Source organism: Haliotis rufescens, unplaced genomic scaffold (genome assembly GCF_023055435.1).
Source record: "Haliotis rufescens isolate VD_foot unplaced genomic scaffold, xgHalRufe1.0.p SCAF_14, whole genome shotgun sequence".
Taxonomy (NCBI): Eukaryota; Metazoa; Mollusca; class Gastropoda; order Lepetellida; family Haliotidae; genus Haliotis; species Haliotis rufescens.
This window is the reverse complement of record NW_025963824.1, coordinates 32,220,138-32,235,238: the sequence shown is the minus strand read 5'-3', so window position 1 is coordinate 32,235,238 and position 15,101 is coordinate 32,220,138. Positions and strand designations below refer to the sequence as shown.

Genomic DNA, 15,101 nt, shown 5'->3' with positions numbered 1-15,101 from the left:
CCCCGAGTGTGAAAAAAATAAACGACCTCAGAACCCCAACTGCAATAATAATACCATATGTTTTGGAGTATAGTGCACACCCAAGTATAATGCGCACCCCACCCTAGCGGATACAATTTTGGATTATTTTTTTTTTGAATATTAAGTGCAGACACAAATTACACCATACCTCTTCAGCGAATTCTGGCATTTATGATATATATATCCATTCTCTGTCAACTAAAGTTCGATTCAAGGCGCCATTAGCGGTGATCAGATCGTGGTTACTGTTTATAACAGTGAGTTGTGCGATCTTCCGATTGCTTCACACACAATTTTGTCGACATTTATTAAAACAATATTAAAAGGAGTTTTGAATAAACTTAATGTAATAAGTTACAAACATAAGTCCAGATATACCATGAACACTTTTCATAACCAGACAGTGTAATTACAAGATTACATTGAGTACTCCAGTACGGATTTGTTGACATGGTATTTCCGGTGTTCCGTGCTCACTTTAATGTCTTTGCATTGGGGGAAAAAATCATCAGAACTCATTATGATGGTATGATGCACACCCTCTTCTAACACAGCTGTGTTTTTGGGAAAAAAGTGTGCACTATACTCAAGAAAATATGGTACATATAAAATTATTGTTTCCAAAACGTTCATGTTCCAAAAGATCGTGTGTTCAGAGTTATTTAATGGATTTGGAACCAAGAAATACAATGTAACGTGGGTTGTTGAATTTCAGCCTGTAGATAGACACAATGTCTACTGAACAAAGAAAGTTGAAGATCCAATCTCATTAAAATCAGATCTTAGTTCTCGCTACCGCTAAACAAAGATCTGAGGACATCCCTTTACGGGTCACGTCAGACCGACCTTGCGCGAACTTTGACCGACCAATCAGAAGGCAGCTTTCTCGTGCTTTAAGGCACTAATTTCAAATTGGCGACTACGCTTCGAAACATATTTTGACAAATTCTCGATTACAAATATGAAACCTGAACAAAAGAACATTCTCGAATGGCTAATAGATGGGCTAGATTGTATAGATTCAGTCGTTAAACCCGTAACTATCGTTCGGAATAAAGTTTTCGAGGTTGCATGATTAGAAATCACATTCGGCGGTCACTTTCATAATCTGGTAAGCGACGCTCTGATTGGTCGGATGAAAGGTCGTTCTGACGTGACCCCTAATGGGATGTCTTCAGATCTTTGTTTAGCGGTAGCGAGAACTAAGGTCTGATTTTAATGAGATTGGTTGAAGATCATGATCATGAATATTTTTAGGGATAGTTGTGTGGTGCATCTTAAATATTCATGATCCCTAACTTTTTTGTCCAGTATATGTTATTACACTGGCGTCCAATAACTACTAATAATGTTATTTCTTCTCTCCTCTAGACCCCCGAGGCGCAAGAGGTTATGTCCGTTTTCTCCAGTTTTACTCCATATTGCTTTGAAGCTAACTGTCCTTGTCATGGAGATTCACCTGCCCAGTAGCACACACATACAATATATACTTTCTAAAACAACTCTTTTAAGAGGAAGAACAATGTTTCTTTCTTAATTTTGTCCTAAATTTGATGGTTGGGTCGGCCCAGTTGTCTAAGGCACCATAGTTCATTATGCAGAGTTGTGTCCCTTAGGTGTAACAGGAACCTATGATCATGGGTTTTATTCCCAGTTCACCCTGGTTATGTCAAGCTGAACACCCTGATTAACTGAAATACAGCTTAAATTAGTGTTTGACCCGTGAAGACCCGGGGTAGAATAGGTCTTCAGCAACCCATTCTTGCTGTAAGAGGCGACTATACTTGTTGTAAGAGGCGACAAACGGGATCGGGTGGTCAGGCCCGCTGACTTGGTTGATGCATGTCATCGTATCCCAATTGTATGCTCATGATATTAGTCACTGGATTGTCTGGTCCAGACTTGATTATTTACAGACCGCCGTCATATAGCTGGAATATTGCTGAGTGCGGCGTTAAATAACAAACACCAAATAATAAATAAATCAGTGTTTAACCAAACTCACTCACCTTGTGAAGACTCATGAAGAGTAAAGTACACAAGTAAAGACAGAGTGAGTGAGGTATGTTTGTCATTATATATATATATCTGGATCATTATATTTTAGTATTCTAGCGTGTCAGCGTAAATTGATGCAGGTTTTACAAGTTTACCACTTTGGTGAAACTAACAATCATGGTTGTTATCATGACAAACCAAGCATGATATTCAGGATTGAACTGTGATTCAAACCCTCATATATTAGATCCTGGCATGCCCAAGGGACGCAACTGCACTTTGAATTGCTGTATCTTAGGTGACTCACCACCATATATGACTAATAATAGACTGAATAAGCTTACAAATGTTTTTTAGCAATCCTTCGAAAGTCAGATTTTATTAAGCATTGCTGTGTACAAAGCGGCAAGTAAGAATATATCGGAGATTTGCTGTTTCTGGATAATATGTGTGTGAGGGGGGGGTGAGGGGTGAATCTCTTCAGTGTTTCTCTTGTTTTGAGTTTTTTTGACAGTGGGTACTAGCTGTGTGTCTGACCTTCCTCCGACTGTGTGTCTGACTTCCTTCGACTGCTTGTCTGACTTCCTCCGACTGTGTGTCTGACTTCCTCCGACTGCGTGTCTGACTTCCTCAGACTGCCTGTCTGACTTCCTCCGCTGTGTGTCTGACTTCCTCCGACTGCCTGTCTGACTTTCTCCAATTGCGTGTGACTTTCTCCGACTGCATGTCTGACTTCCTCCGACTGCTTGTCTGACTTCCTCCGATTGCCTGACTGACTTTTTCCGACTGCGTGTCCGACTTCCTCCGACTGCGAGTCTGAATTCCTCCGACTGGGTGTCTGACTTCCTCTGACTGGGTGTCTGACTTCCTCCGACTGGGTGTCTGACTTCCTCCTGTGTGCTTCCTACTTCTCATGTACTCCTACAGATATGAAACTGCCCTGGACTATAAGAAAAACTAATTACCTTCTGTATGGTTAAACATGTGCTTCATACATCTAATGTTCAGGGCTGTGATTTGGAGATTGTTTTATGAATGTATTTGAAGTTGCCTTTAACTGTCAGTAATACTTTTCAAAATACTTTTCTTAATTCTCAAACTATCTCCTTGCTGTGACCTTTTTCTTGGTCAATGATATCGGTTGATAATATTGGAAAAAATACTGTACCTTTGGCTACTTTTGCAAGAAAATGGTGTAAAATCTGAGGTAAACTGGTCTTGCTTAATTTAATTGGCACCAGTGCGGGTGCATGCTTATATCATGAAGCCTATGTAGACTAGGTGACTTGTACACCCACCCTGGTGTCCGTCACAGCGTGCATGTGTGGGAAGTGTTCATCCTCTGGTCTCACTGACCCGTGCATCCTGCTGTGCGTCAGTCAACTTTAGTCCTCCATCAGTCAATTTTTGTTTTAAACCCGAACTGTTTTTCTTAGATCATTATAGAATGTACACAGAAGGCAGGTTTCTGCTGCAGACAACTGCAGAATTGATGCAATATTCATCAGTACAGTAATTAATGCATTAAAGGAATTGATAGATGTTATTGGAGTCCTTGGAACTTGAGACAGCAAGCCAGTATGCACTAGTTTCATTTATCACACAGCAACACAACTAGTTTCATATATCTCACAGCAACACAGCTAGTTTCATATATCTCACAGCAACACAACTAGTTTCATATATCTCACAGCAACACAACTAGTTTCATATATCTCACAGCAACACAACTAGTTTTATATATGTCCCACAGAAACACAATTAGTTTCATATATATTCCACAGTGACACAACTAGTTTCATATATCTCACAGCAACACAACTAGTTTCATATATCTCCCAGCAACACAACTAGTTTCATATATCTCACAGCAACACAACTAGTTTTATATATGTCCCACAGAAACACAATTGGTTTCATATATATTCCACAGTGACACAACTAGTTTCATATATCCCACAGCAACACAACTAGTTTCATATATCCCATAGTGACACAACTAGTTTCATATATCCCATAGTGACACAACTAGTTTTATAAATGTCCCACAGAAACACAATTGGTTTCATATATATTCCACAGTGACACAACTAGTTTCATATATCCCACAGCAACACAACTAGTTTCATATATCCCATAGTGACACAACTAGTTTCATATATCCCATAGTGACACAACTAGTTTCATATATCCCTCAGGAATACAACTGGTTTTATATACCCCACAGTGACACAACTAGTTCATATATCCCACAGTGACACAACTAGTTTCATATATCCCATAGTGACACAACTAGTTTCATATATCCCATAGAGACACAACTGGTTTCATATATCTCATAGTGACACAACTTGTTTCATATATTCCATAGTGACACAACTAGTTTCATATATCCCTCAGGAATACAACTGGTTTTATATACCCCACAGTGACACAACTAGTTCATATATCCCACAGTGACACAACTAGTTTCATATATCCCATAGTGACACAACTAGTTTCATATATCCCATAGAGACACAACTGGTTTTATATACCCCACAGTGACACAACTAGTTCATATATCCCACAGTGACACAACTAGTTTCATATATCCCATAGTGACACAACTAGTTTCATATATCCCATAGAGACACAACTGGTTTCATATATCTCATAGTGACACAACTTGTTTCATATATTCCATAGTGACACAACTTGTTTCATATATTCCATAGTGACACAACTTGTTTCATATATCCCATGGTGACACAACTAGTTTCATATATCCCATAGTGACACAACTTGTTTCATATATTCCATAGTGACGCAACTAATTTCATATATATCCCACAGCAACACAACTAGTTTTTTATATATCCCACAGAAACACAACTAGTTTCATATATCGCACAGAAGAACAACTAGGTTTATATATCCCACAGCTAAACAACTAGTTTCATATAATCCCACGGTTGATGTGGGATACAACTAGTTTTATATATATATATATATCCCACAGCAACACAACTTGCTTCATGTATCTCAGTATTGCTGGAATGTTGCTAACAGAGGCACCAAAGCCAAATTATTCATTTCATATCCCGGCTTACACTGGCTTACTGTTTGTAGCAGGTTCTAGCCCATCTGTAGTGTGTTGACCCAGCTTACACTGGCTTACTGTTTGTAGCAGGTGCTAGCCCGTCTATAGTGTGTTGTCCCTGCTTACAATGGCTTACTGTTTATATCAGGTGCTAGCCCATCTGTAGTGTGTTGTCCCAGCTTACAATGGCTTACTGTTTGTAACAGGTGCTAGCCCATCTGTAGTGTGTTGTCCCGGCTTACGCTGGCTTACTGTTTGTAGCAGGTGCTAGCCAATCTGTAGTGTGTTGTCCCGGCTAACACGGGCTTACTGCTTGAAGCAGATGCTAGCCCATCTGTCGTGTGTTGTTCCAGCTTACAACAGCTTACTGCTTGTAGCAGGTGCTAGCCAATCTGTCGTGTGTTGTCCCAGCTTACAACAGCTTACTGCTTGTAGCAGGTGCTAGCAAAACCGTAGTGTGTTGTTCCAGCTTACAACAGCTTACTGCTTGTAGCAGGTGCTAGCCCATCTGTAGTGTGTTGTCCCAGCTTACAATGGCTTACTGCTTGTAGCAGGTGCTAGCCCATCTGTAGTGTGTTGTCCCAGCTTACAATGGCTTACTGCTTGTAGCAGGTGCTAGCCAATCTGTAGTGTGTTGTCCCAGCTTACAATGGCTTACTGCTTGTAGCAGGTGCTAGCCCATCTGTCGTGTGTTGTCCCAGCTTACAATGGCTTACTGTTTATATCAGGTGCTAGCCAATCTGTAGTGTGTTGTCCCAGCTTACAGTGGCTTACTGCTTGTAGCAGGTGCTAGCCCATCTGTTGTGTGTTGTCCCGGCTTACAATGGCTTACTGCTTGTAGCAGGTGCTAGCCAATCTGTCGTGTGTTGTCCCAGCTTACAACAGCTTACTGCTTGTAGCAGGTGCTAGCCCATCTATAGTGTGTTGTCCCAGCTTACAATGGCTTACTGCTTGTAGCAGGTGCTAGCCCATCTGTCGTGTGTTGTCCCAGCTTACAATAGCCTACTGCTTGTAGCAGGTGCTAGCCAATCTGTCGTGTGTTGTCCCAGCTTACAATGGCTTACTGTTTGTATCAGGTGCTAACCCAGCTATCGGGGGTCGTGGTTCAGGTGGTGAGTACAAGTATTGTTGAGCTGTAGCGCTCGATGAGTTCTCCTAACATCTGTTCCGACAGACTTTGCCCTGGCAGAACTAACTTGTTACTTTGTAGATTCATGGTCGGATATTAGGATTTGATTAAAACTTTTCTTGATAAATAATTTTATTTGGATTTGATAAAGGCGTATTTAAATAGTGATTATGGCAGGCATTATTTAAGAGAACCTAGAGAACCTTGATTTTAATTTGTGTCCAAATTTGAAAATTTACCTTACTGTTTCTGTCCATCTTTGCATCACAAAACAATTCCATATGTTTTACTCTGGGAATTGTTTACCGAACGTATTTTCCTTTCTCTTTTGGCAATGCAAATGTTCAGTGTTTGTAATTGAAAAAAATGCCTGGCTGCCATCACAATCCAAAGTCTTTAGAAGCTGCAGGCACTGACCCTCATTTTAAAAAAAACTGCAGCTTATGGTGTCAAATAAATCAACATGTAAATATACTACAGGCCTTACAAATTTGAAACTACAAACCTGACACAAAATCTACCTGCCATGGGCCTACAGGCAGGCGCTTATTTTGAATACTGACCATGATGTATCTCACTGTAAACCATGTCAGTGAATAGATCCTCTACTCTGACATACTGATTTTTATAAAACTTATGATTGAAAACAAACTGAATCTAAACCAGAAAGTTTGTTAATTTTAATACGGACTGATGCAAGATGTGCAAGATAGGACTTGTTTAACTGGTTTCTGTTTTATTTCATGGCGTATTTTATTTTGTAGGATTTCTGACTGTGTTGCAAAGATCTTTGATATAGTTCTACAGGGAAAAGTCTTTCTAGAAATTAACAAGAAATCATTTGTTCAGTTGTCCAAAAAAGTTTGTTATGTTTGCTTTAACAATTTTACTAACATCAAACTAACAGTGTTCAGTCCAATACTAACACTCTGTCAGACACTGTTGTGTGAAGACACTACGTCCATAACATGAACACTCTCTCAGACACTGTTGTGTGATGACACTGTGTCCATAACATGAACACTCTCTCAGACACTGTTGTGTGATGACACTGTGTCCATAACATGAACACTCTCTCAGACACTGTTGTGTGATCACAGTTCACTAGCCCTGCAACTGTTAAGAGGAATGCGACATAACCTGAAGAACACCAAGCACAGTCTACAACACTAACACTCTCACAGACACTGTTGTGTGATAACAGTCCACCAGCTGATAGGAACACTACATAACCTGAAGAACACCAAGCACAGTCTACAACACTAAGACTCTCACAGACACTGTTGTGTGATAACAGTCCACTAGCTGATAGGAACGCTACATAACCTGAAGAACACCAAGTACAGTCTACAACACTAACACTCTCACAGACACTGTTGTGCGATCACAGCCCACTAGCTGATAGGAACACTACATAACCTAAAGAACACCAAGCACAGTCTACAACACTAACACTCTCACAGACACTGTTGTGCGATCACAGCCCACTAGCTGATAGGAACGCTACATAACCTGAAGAACACCAAGCACAGTCTACAGCACTGATGAAACTATTGCTTACATTCCTGTTTGAGTAGGTCAGTTCCATGTTATCCTTGCTAAGATAAGCTGTTTATGGTCTCTGGTCTTGACCAGTTGATTCAGGACAATATTGCTGTCTTAAATGACCTTCACCTATTCCCTCCACAGCCAATCCTAGGACTAACTTCTGTACTTCCTTACCAGGCCATGATAGCTGTGCTATGAAGTTCTCCCAGTCTAGCAACTTGATGCCATGCTGGTGCCATGCGCTCCCCATCTCTCTAATTGTGCCACATCCTACCAATCTCTCTGATGGTGCCACAGCATCCCCATCTCTCTGATTGTGCCACACCCTCCCCATCTCTGTTGGTGCCACACATTCCCCATCTCTCTGATTGTGCCACACCCTCCCCATCTCTGATAGTGGCATCCTCCCCATCTCTCTGATTGTGCCATACCCACCCAATCTCTCTGATGGCATCATGCCTTCCCGTTCTCTCTGATGGTGCCACACCCTCCCCATCTCTGATGATGCCACACCCACCCCATCTCTCTGATAGAGGCACCCTCCCCATCTCTGATGATGCCACACCCACCCCATCTCTGATGATGCCACACCCACCCCATCTCTCTGATAGAGGCACCCTCCCCATCTCTGATGATGCCACACCCTCCCCATCTCTGATGATGCCACACCCACCCCATCTCTCTGATAGAGGCACCCTCCCCATCTCTGATAATGTCATGCCTTCCCCATCTCTCTGATGGTGCCACACCCTCCCCATCTCTGATGATGCCACACCCACCCCATCTCTCTGATAGAGGCACCCTCCCCATCTCTGATGATGCCACACCCACCCCATCTCTGATGATGCCACACCCACCCCATCTCTCTGATAGAGGCACCCTCCCCATCTCTGATGATGCCACACCCTCCCCATCTCTGATGATGCCACACCCACCCCATCTCTCTGATAGAGGCACCCTCCCCATCTCTGATGATGCCACACCCACCCCATCTCTCTGAAAAGAGGCACCCTCCCCATCTTTCTGATTGTGCCACACCCACCCAATCTCTCTGATGGCGTCATGCCTTCCCCATCTCGCTGATGGTGCCACACCCTCCCCATCTCTCTGATGCTGCCACACCCACCCCATCTCTCTGATAGTGGCACCGTCCCCATCTCTCTGATGCTGCCACACCCACCCCATCTCTCTGATAGTGGCACCGTCCCCATCTCTCTGATGCTGCCACACCCACCCCATCTCTCTGATAGTGGCACCGTCCCCATCTCTCTGATGGTGCCACACCCTCCCCATCTCTGATAGTGGCACCGTCCCCATCTCTCTGATGCTGCCACACCCACCCCATCTCTGATAGTGGCACCGTCCCCATCTCTCTGATGCTGCCACACCCACCCCATCTCTGATAGTGGCACCGTCCCCATCTCTCTGATGCTGCCACACCCACCCCATCTCTCTCATAGTGGCACCGTCCCCATCTCTGATAATGTCATGCCTTCCCCATCTCTCAGTTGTTGCCACACCTTCCCCATCTTTGATAGTGTCACCCTTCCCATCTTTCTGATATGCCAAACCCTCAACACCTGTGATGGCCTCATGCCTTCCCCATCTCTCTGATGGTGCCACACCCTCCCCCATCTCTGATAGTGGGACCCACCCCATTTCTCTGATGCTGCCACATCAACCCTACTTCTCTGATATTGGCACCCTCCCCATCTCTGATAGTGGCACCCTCCCCATCTCTCTGATGCTGCCACACCCATCTTGTTTTCTGTTGAAATTGATAGTCACTTGTTCAAACATTTCATAATTGCATAGATGTTTGGGTGGCCCAGGTGGTCCAGTTGTCTAAGGAACTGCAGTTCCATGTGAAGAGTTGCATCCCTTGGGCACGCCAGGAACCTATGATCTTGGGTTTGAATCCCGGTTCCCCGGGTTTATCGGTTTGTCAGCACCATACCAGTGCTCGTGGGTTTCACCAAAGTGGTAAACGTCTGAGACCAGTATCACTCTGGCTTTCCTCTCACACTAAGCTGATACGCTGTGATGTTACTGGAATACTGTTTAAAGTGGCATAAACCCAACTCACTCACTCACTCACAGATGTTCGTGTTTATGTCCGTGTGCACTGACATGACCAGTAGTCATGTCCTCATGTTGAACTCATGTTATTTACCTGATCATGTTTGTTTGTTCAGATGTTTGTTGTTTAATGTTAAATGTGTTGTTGATGAATGTGAACGTTTATGTTATTTTTTGGATTGTATACAGTCAAGTCTCGTTAATCCGACACTCGTTAATCCGGCAATTGGCTTTATCTGACACTAATGATTTGAACCAATTAAATCAGTGCTATTTAGACCCGTTAATCCAACAGTCTCGCATTCCGACTTTGTCAAACCTAATTGGCAACGAATTACCGAAATCACTCATTAATCAGTCTTGTTAATCCGACACAGTGATCAGCGTACTCCGTGGTCATCTGCTCGCAAGTACTAGGCCTGTGTTTTGAAGCGTCGTCTGGTGTGTGCATATTACAACGGCTGCAGAGATGAACTTGCTTAACAATAAACAATTAATGCTTTAAATAAAGAAAACAGGATTAATCACATGCATAGATTACCTCAATCTCATTAAAATCAGATGATCCCATTACAGGTCACATCAGAACGACCATTCGCGAACTTTGACCGACGAATGAAATGACTTACGGGAAGTCAACATTAGCCACTAAGAAAGCAGCTCTCTTGAGCTTTGCGGCACCAGTTTCAAACTGGCGACTTCCTTTCCAGACTATGCTTTAAAAAGTATTTGAATCAGTCGTACAGTCCGTAACAGTAGTTTTGTGTTAAGAGGTTGCATGTTTAGAAAACAGTCTCCTAATAATGTAACATAACAATATGAATATTTCATTTTTCGTTTTTTATTACGTGTTTGTATTGTTATCTTTTGTGTAGTTTTCCGATTTTCGATCACAAATGTTGATTCTACTTTATTTCGTTTATCCGACATACTTGTTAATCTGACATAATCATATGCAACCAACCATGTCGGATTAACGGGACTTGACTGTACAGTAATCTACGGTTATAACGAAGTCAAAGGGACCACTAATTTTAGTCCGTTATAACCGTATTTCGTTATCGGCAGAGATAAAGCATATATACAGCAACTGGATGGACCCAGAACCAGTTTGTTATATCCGTCAGTTTGTTATAAACGTGTTCGTTATAAACGTATTTCACTGTATGTGGTTCTTAATTCTCCATGCAATGACTAGTTCAGTTAATTATTTCCAGGCTAGACAGATACAGCTGGAATATTGCTGACTGCGGCATAAAACAACATGCACTCACTCATGCCATACTAATGATTGGGTGTGCGGTGATGCACTGGTGTCTGGTCACCATTGGTATTAATACGCATACATGGATGTTCAAATATTAATATGGTTTCTACTTGTGGGTGTTTCAGACCATCGTCCAGGTCAGTTGACCAGCACTGTCCTTACACCACAGCGTGCTGTTGAATCTTCTAACATCACCATGATCACATGTCACACACGTGTGTCCGTCCATCGCACTCACTCACCACTCACATTCTCAGTGTCGTGTGTTGTAACTCGCATTCAGGAACATGGGTTTTAGGATAGTCAGGAATTCTCATCATCTTGAGATGTCTCACGTGTATTGCTGAGTGTGGCGTTAAACAACAAACAAACATGCCCTTGAGGGTTTAAAATGGCAACCTTGACCTATTGGGTTACTTGTTGTGACCTTGAGGGTTTCAAATGTCAACCTTGACCTATTGGGTTTCTTGTTGTGACCTTGAGGGTTTAAAATGGCAACCTTGACCTTTTGGGTTTCTTGTTGTGACCTTGAGGGTTTAAAATGGCAACCTTGACCCACTGGATTTCCTGTTATCAACTAGGCCTTGGGGGTTTAATCTAGTGACCTTGCCTTCTGTGTTTGAATGAATTAACCCTATCTAGTCATTGAAGTTTATTTTAGCAACTCTGCCAAGTTCCTTAGCTAATAGTCAAAACCTGTGTTACAACTATATTACTTCTCCATTGTTTAACCTACTGCAAGAATTTTGTCCTCAGTGCCATTTGTTGGCCCTACAAACACAGTGTTAAGATTAGCACTATCCATGTTCTTGAAATAGAGTGTGTTTCTCTCTGGTCAAGAATTATCACAACTTTTTATCTTTACACTTAACGTTGAGCATTCTAACACATCTTTATTCTTTCACCTCAACAGCCCTAAAACTTCTGTCCGTCCTCACTGGTATGATCTTGTGTTGACCCGCACCCCAACTGTCACGTGGCATGTTTTTCTCACTGTCGTCAACTCGCATGCTTCTGTTGACCCCCATCACACCTGGGCCCACTTGCACAAAGCGATTTTAGCGCTACGACTATTGTAAGCCTATGTTAAAGTATGGGAGTTAAGATCATCTTAGCGCTAAGATCGCTTTGTGCAAGTGGGCCCTGGTTTTATTGCCGTTTTATGAATAATATCGTCAGATTGTTTGTCGACAATAACCTGTCCCTGTAACCATGGTAATGCCTCATCACATCAGTGGATGAACAAGTGTCAACTCTCATCAATGTCTTTCCATTGTGTACAGTTGTTACCATGGATACTTCTAATAGTGTGTCAACAGACTAACCCATATATCATATTTCCCGGGTCAGTGGCTCTTGTGAAACTTGCACCGACCCATACCATTATCATTTGCCATTTTTTTTGTTTCCTTATTGTCACCAAAGTGCTTGCTTCATATTGTCAACATTGTGCTTGCTTCATTTCATCAACACTGTGCTTGTCCAATATTGTCAACAATGTGTCGTCCCATATTGTCAACACAAGGCTTGCTTCATATTGTCAACATTGTGCTTGCTTCGTTTCATCAACACTGTGCTTGTACGATATTGTCAACAATGTGTCGTCCCATATTGTCAACACAAGGCTTGCTTCATATTGTCAACATCGTGCTTGCTTCGTTTCATCAACACTGTGCTTGTACGATATTGTCAACAATGTGTCGTCCCATATTGTCAACACAAGGCTTGCTTCATATTGTCAACATCGTGCTTGCTTCGTTTCATCAACACCGTGCTTGTCCCATATTGTCAACAATGTGTCGTCCCATATTGTCAACACAAGGCTTGCTTCATATTGTCAGCAAAGGCAGGGATATGCTTGTCCAAAATGACCATTGAGTCCTAACATGGTCAAAACATGGTTAAAGGAACCATAGACCACTCCATCATCACTGCCTCTTCCCTCTGCAGGGACCTGGGATGGAGACCTGAGATGGATACAGTGTTCGCCTCGCATCACTGCACTGTTTCCTCTATTCGGACACAATTGGTCAGGTTGGCCATGATGTGGCTGTAATGTGCTCCATCCTTTGCTGGACACAGGCTGCCCAGTGTTCGGAAACACAGAACTAGTTTTTGATAATCCGGTGTATGTGGTGTATGTGGGGTGGTTGGGTAGCCTAGTGGTTAAAGCGTCCGCTTGTCACGCCGAATACCCGGGTTGATTTCCAACATAGGTACAATGTGTGAAGCCCGCTGGCTGGTGTCACCCGCCGTGATATTGCTGGAATATTGCTAAAAGCGGTGTTAAACCATACTCATTCACTCACTCCATGTCTAGTAATACAAGTACCCTTGACCATTCTGCACATTCATTTTGAGTCTGGTTATAGCAGAGCTTAAAGGGTGAAATAACCGTTCAGCCAAAGTACATGCACTGTTCATTCCTGATTGAAACAAGCTTCGATATGACAAGATTCATTTCATGCCATTGTTAATAAAACCTATGTACCTCTAGTGATCCTGCTACAACTTATATAAAACCACTCGCCTCCAGCTCGAGGTATAGTACCAATCCCATTAAAATCAGATCTAAGTTCTTGCTGCTGCGAAACAAAGATCTGAGGACACCCATTACGGGTCACGTCAGAACGACCTTTCGCAAACTTGACCGACCACTGAAATGACTAACAAGAAGTCGACATCAGCCAACTTGAAAGCATCTTTCTTGATCTATACGGCACCCGTTTCAACCTGGCGACTTCCATTTCAGACTACGCTTGAAAAATATGTTGACACAGTTCTCGATTAAAATTTTGAAAACTGAACACACGAACATTCCGGAAAGTGTAATATATATTTGGTTAAGATTGTATGGCAGTGCAGTGCTTCCCACGTATTGTGCAACAACTCCTCCGTTCAAAAGTTTATCCCATGTAAGCGAGAGATAGACGAAAATTTTGACGTAATCACTCGTACGGGCCGTAACTGTCGTTCTGAATACACAGTGTTAACGTTTTTGAGTTTGCAGGATTAGAAAACACATTCCGACTGTCACTTTCATGATCTGGTAAGCGACGCTTTGATTGGTCGGATGAAAGGTCGTTCTGACGTGACCCGTAATGGGATGTCCTCAGATCTTTGTTTAGCGATAGCAAGAACTAAAATCTGATTTTAATGAGATTGGGTATAGAACCTAATGGGGACGCATTAAACCCCATGTACCCCTTGTGATACTGCTACATCTTACATTGCATAGAGGTGGCATGGGTGGCTCTGTCGTCTAAGGCGCTGCGATTCGCTGTGCAGAATTGCATCCCTTTGGCACGCCAGAAACCAATGATTGTTCGCCCAAGTTATGTTTCTAGGTTTGTCAGCACCATACCCGTGCTCGTGGATTTCACCGAAGTGGTAAACGTCTGAGACATGTGTCACTTCGGGCTTTCCTCCCACATTAAGCTGACACGCCGTGATATAACTGGAATACTGTTAAGCGGCGTTAAACCCAACTCACTCACTCACTCACATTGCATAGATGTATATGCTTGTACCATAATATGCTGCTATACATGTATATTGTTCTGCATGTTGCATGTGTTGTTGTATATGTTGCACTATGTTCTTTACTCACAACATTCTTGTAGACCCGTGAAGATTCCAGGTAGAATAGGTCTTCAGCAACCCATGCTTGCTGTAAAAGGCGACTATGCTTGTCGTAAAAGGCGACTAACAGGATCAGGTGGTCAGGCTCGCTGACTTGGTTGATGCATGGCATTGTATCCCACTTGATTATTTACAGACCGCCTTCATATAGCTGGAATATTGCTGAGTGCGGCGTTAAATAACAAACACCCAAACAAACAAACAACATTCTTGTATATGTTGCATAGCTTGTTACACATGCAAGTATATATTTGGCTACATGCTGAATATATACGTTGCACTTTATGCTCATTATGTAACACATGTTGCAATTTCTTTACCTTTTCATATCTTGT

At 42.5% G+C, this 15,101-nt stretch overlaps 1 protein-coding gene across 11 annotated transcripts in view; it reads left to right on the top strand.

The window, feature by feature from the left end:
- Nucleotides 1-15,101, top strand: part of LOC124143346 (leucine-rich repeat-containing protein 71-like) — a 73,283-nt gene that overhangs the window by 45,342 nt on the left and 12,840 nt on the right. For 6 of the 11 annotated variants that reach the window (XR_007220632.1, XM_048395283.1, XM_048395289.1 and 3 more), the window contains one exon: nt 11,250-11,261. The exons of 1 other annotated variant lie outside the window; for it this stretch is intronic. Coding sequence is in view for 9 of the 10 variants with exons in the window: in XM_048395283.1 (XP_048251240.1) it covers nt 11,250-11,261 (12 nt within the window). In the remaining variant the exon portion in view is untranslated. Of the gene's footprint in view, nt 1-1,392; nt 1,411-6,177; nt 6,214-11,249; nt 11,262-15,101 lie in introns of all 11 variants that reach the window. 4 more of the 11 variants (XM_048395282.1, XM_048395285.1, XM_048395284.1 and 1 more) reach the window with 4 other exon arrangements.